The following is a 4,195-nucleotide window of genomic DNA, read 5'->3' on the forward strand; positions in this document are numbered from 1 at the left end:
CCAAATCAGTCAGCAGGACACCGGCATTTTTTCTGACTGACTGCGGGGGCTGCAGGCTGTACACACGTCAATGCCGTTTACATGCGTGTCCAGTCGGGTTAGAAATTAAATGCTGTCGGGTCGGGTCGGGTCGGGTCGGATTCGGGTCTAATTTCATCGGGGCTGTCTCGGGTCGGGTTTTTCTTTAAAAAAAATAAATTTATTCACGTTGGGTTCGGGTAAGAATTGATTCGGGTCGATTCGGGTCGGGTACAGATTTTAGGACCCGAGAAAACCTCTAGTCAGGACCCGTCTTGACTGCGCTTATTTCACTCCTCCCCGCACTGTAGCCGCCTACTCTCTCCTAAATTTCAGGCGAGGCTAGCCACAGCTCAAACGAGCCTATTTGCCCAGAGTAGACGGTCTGAACTTGTACGTGCTAATACCGGTAATCTTCATAAAAAATAAATTTATTCACGTCGGGTTCGGGTAAGAATTGATTCGGGTCGATTCGGGTCGATTCGGGTCGGGTACAGATTTTAGGACCCGAGAAAACCTCTAGTCAGGACCCGTCTTGACTGCGCTTATTTCACTCCTCCCCGCACTGTAGCCGCCTACTCTCTCCTAAATTTCAGGCGAGGCTAGCCACAGCTCAAACGAGCCTATTTGCCCAGAGTAGACGGTCTGAACTTGTACGTGCTAATACCGGTAATCTTCATTCTGCATTCATACAGAGCAGATTACCAGTAATTTGGTAATGTTACAACTTCACATACCGGTAAATTGCTGGAAATAATTTACCGGTATTTTTTAAAAGGTCCTGTACATGATCTCTTTACGGTAATTACCGGTAATTTATGTCTGAGTGTCTGAAAATAAAACAAATCTGTATGAAAATCTGTATGTCTGAAAGGGTGTTAAAATAGTCATAACAAAAAATGTGTTAACACATACTTTTTGAGAGTGTTGAAAATCTAAAAAATGCAGAAAGTTTTTGGAGTAGGGTTAGGGAAAGGGGAAAATACACTTTGTACAGTATAAAAACCATTACGCCTATGGAATGTCCCCATAAAACATGGAAACCAGTTGTGTGTGTGTGTGTGTGTTTTTTTTTTTTTTTTTTTTACTTGAATCTCATGAACCTCGTGAAGTCTCACATCGGCTCAGTGCAATCAGCCCTTTGCACCGAATCGAGCGGTCTGAGGAAACTCTTGAGCACTCGCGCGTCCGCTGGTGAACATGATAACTCGTGCTGTTGTATTGGTGTGTGTCCTGATATTTCACGGATCAAGCGGCGGTAAGACGACAAAACAATACTGAAAGAACTGCGAGCGACGCAACACGAGCTAAAACGCTCCCGGTTATAATCAACTGGCTTGAGCGCAATGACGGGAGTGTTCGTGAGTGTCGCGTCGCACGTTTATCGTTACTGACAGCCTGCTAAATGATGTGCGTGTCAAACTATCTTTAGTTTGGTTCTTGTTGTTTTCAGTGTTTCTTGATAAAGATGACGCCAGCTCGGTGCTGCAGCGCGTCAGGCGCGCAAACTCCGGCTTCCTTGAGGAGATGAAGCGCGGGAATCTCGAGCGCGAGTGCATCGAAGAAATCTGCGACTATGAGGAAGCGCGCGAGGTGTTCGAGGACGACACGAAGACGGTACGTCATTCTCAATCTTCGTATTCATTTGATAATTTATTTTCTTTTTAAACGTTGAATATGTTCCTTTTCTCTTTTGCAGAAACAGTTTTGGATGAGTTACTCCGGTGAGTTTATGTGTCAAATTAAATGTGACCCTATAGTCATCAATTTATTTCTGACATTATTGCTGTTTTGATGACAGTGGTGACGATATTAAATGACTACAGTATTAAAGCCCTTTCACACCAAGAACAATATGTAATCAATCAGTGCCATGCTCAGATGCACATTATGAGGGCAGGAGGGTCCCCCTTGTAGAAATCGCTCGAGCCCCTCCAGCCCCCTGTGCACGCCACTGACTGTAATGATACCAACGACACCAACACACAGTAATATTCTGTTTAGAAGCGCACTGCAGATTTGTCGTCTGTCGCTTTAAATGCTAAAGCTCTTTAAAGTCGTATTCTGATTGACTGTCAGTGTTTTTATTGTTCATCAGCTGAAAAAAATGTTTTTAAAATGATTCCAACAATATTGTTATTCTGTGTCATTATTGTTTTAGTTGTCGTGTGGACCTCAGTATTCTCATAGAGGTAGAATACTAATTTTAGTTATTGGTATTGTTATAGATTGTCTATAACTGTAGAGAACAGCTTTTATTGTAACATTGACTATGGCAAATATGGTACTGTAACAGTGACACTCTTGTATAAGAGTGTTTTGATTTCATTACAGGTGATTACATGTACTACCTCTCTGGATGACAACTGTATTGACATGACAGTATTTATTGACCTAAAGTCAAAGGTTCTGTATCTTCAAAAAAATGTGTTTCAGCTCAATTCTTGATGAACACTTGAGAAATGTAGGTGTTTCCATGTCGAATGTTTGCTTTTTATTTTATTTTTATATTTTATGCTTGTCATTCTGTTTAAATAAGCTAAGGAGCCCTGCTTGACCAATCCGTGCAAGAACAATGGCTCATGCATCTATCTGGCCAACACCTACTACTGCCTGTGTCTGGAGGGCTTTGAGGGCAAATACTGTGAAAAGGGTACGTGAACATCATGACATGTGTGAAATAAGCAGCAGTTCATATAACGTTGCTGTTTTGAATAGTAGGGTTTGAGGAGACGCTTAAGTGTCAGTATGTGAACGGAGGCTGTGAGCAGTTCTGTGACGCTTCCGGACCCAGACGTGCATGCAGATGCGCTGCAGGATACGCACTGGGAGCTGATGGGATGTCTTGTGTTGCTGAAGGTGTGAAAAGTCCTGTGTTTATGAGCTGGAGAATAAAAATGACAAAAGCTTTACAGATGTTCAGATCTCTCCAAACGTATTCAAAAAGTAAAGTATTCACAATACTGTATACAAGGCGTATAAAACTGTCAACAGGCAATCTTTTGTCAAGCCAACATTCAAAGTTTCTCTTGCCAAACTTTCTATTTCAAATGTGTTTTGTTATCATCTGCAGTTGAATATCCATGTGGAAAGGTTCCACTTCAGAAGAACACCGTTCATTCCCAAAAAGAGTTTGTGGGTGGAATTCACTGTCCCAGAGGTCACTGTCCTTGGCAGGTAACTGTAAATGTGCACAACACATCGCAGTGTCATGATGAGCAATCAGATGATTTATGAGTGTATTATTTGTCTCAGGTGTTGATAGATTATAATGGTGAGAGTCTGTGCGGAGCGGCTCTTCTGGATGATAACTGGGTCGTAACTGCTGCTCACTGCGTTCATCAGAAAGACATGAAGCATTTGAAGGTTATTACAGGTATATGAAGTGTTTCTGTCATTGTGGGTTGTAAAGTCAAGTCACATTCATTTCTGTAGTGCTTTATACCAGTGGTTCTCAATTCCGGTCCTGGGGACCCACTGCTCTGCACATTTTTTATGTCTCTCTTATCTGACACACTCAGTTCAGTTCATGGATCTCTCTCCTAACGAGCTGATGATCTGAATCAGATGTGTTAAATAAGGGAGACATGCAAAATGTGCAGAGCAGAGGGTCCACAGGACTGGAATTCAGAACCAGTGCTTTAAACCAGTGTTTCTCAACCGGGGTGCCGTCTCTCGAGAGCAGGGGTGCCGCGTAAAAAATCAGTTTTTAATATTTTTAAATAGCTAAAATGTTCAAAAAAAGCAGCTATTATATAATATCCATTTCTGATGTCGCCAATAATTAGAGATGCACTGAAATTCCGGCTGCCGAAAATTAGTTCACCGCTCAGGATTCACTTTCACGTGGTGTGACGCTCTGCGTATTATCCCGCTCTATGCGTGTGCGCTCCGCTCAGTCGCTCACGGACCATGTGAGTGCTCCACTCGTATACGGTTCATGCTAATCGGAACAGCAAAGTCCACTCAAAAATCGAAACATCGATGTAGTACAGTATTGTTTCTGTTTGCAATAGCCCTACTGTGTTGTAACAAGGTGTGGTAAATGGGCAACTCTGGTAACGCTGCCCTCTCATTCATTGATCTGCTAACCGTTATGCTCACGTGTCCTCTGATAATAATAGCTTTCTAGGATTAAACATTATTTGGATAATTGGTAAAAAAAAAAAAAAAAAAA

At 42.2% G+C, this 4,195-nt stretch overlaps 1 protein-coding gene across 2 annotated transcripts in view; it reads left to right on the forward strand.

Annotated features, from left to right (window-relative positions):
- Positions 1-1,131: 1,131 nt before the first annotated feature.
- The window catches only part of f7i (coagulation factor VIIi), a 4,126-nt gene continuing 1,062 nt past the window's right edge, over positions 1,132-4,195 (forward strand). The window contains exons 1-7 of one of the 2 annotated variants that reach the window (XM_016561476.1): positions 1,132-1,276; positions 1,472-1,635; positions 1,718-1,742; positions 2,558-2,671; positions 2,737-2,877; positions 3,092-3,195; positions 3,274-3,394. In XM_016561476.1, coding sequence (XP_016416962.1) covers positions 1,219-1,276; positions 1,472-1,635; positions 1,718-1,742; positions 2,558-2,671; positions 2,737-2,877; positions 3,092-3,195; positions 3,274-3,394 — 727 coding nt within the window. In that variant the 5' untranslated portion in view covers positions 1,132-1,218. The remainder of the gene's footprint in view (positions 1,277-1,471; positions 1,636-1,717; positions 1,743-2,557; positions 2,672-2,736; positions 2,878-3,091; positions 3,196-3,273; positions 3,395-4,195) is intronic. The other variant, XM_016561478.1, reaches the window with a different exon arrangement.

Source organism: Sinocyclocheilus rhinocerous, unplaced genomic scaffold, assembly GCF_001515625.1.
Source record: "Sinocyclocheilus rhinocerous isolate Xijiao unplaced genomic scaffold, SAMN03320098_v1.1 scaffold589, whole genome shotgun sequence".
Lineage (NCBI taxonomy): Eukaryota > Metazoa > Chordata > Actinopteri > Cypriniformes > Cyprinidae > Sinocyclocheilus > Sinocyclocheilus rhinocerous.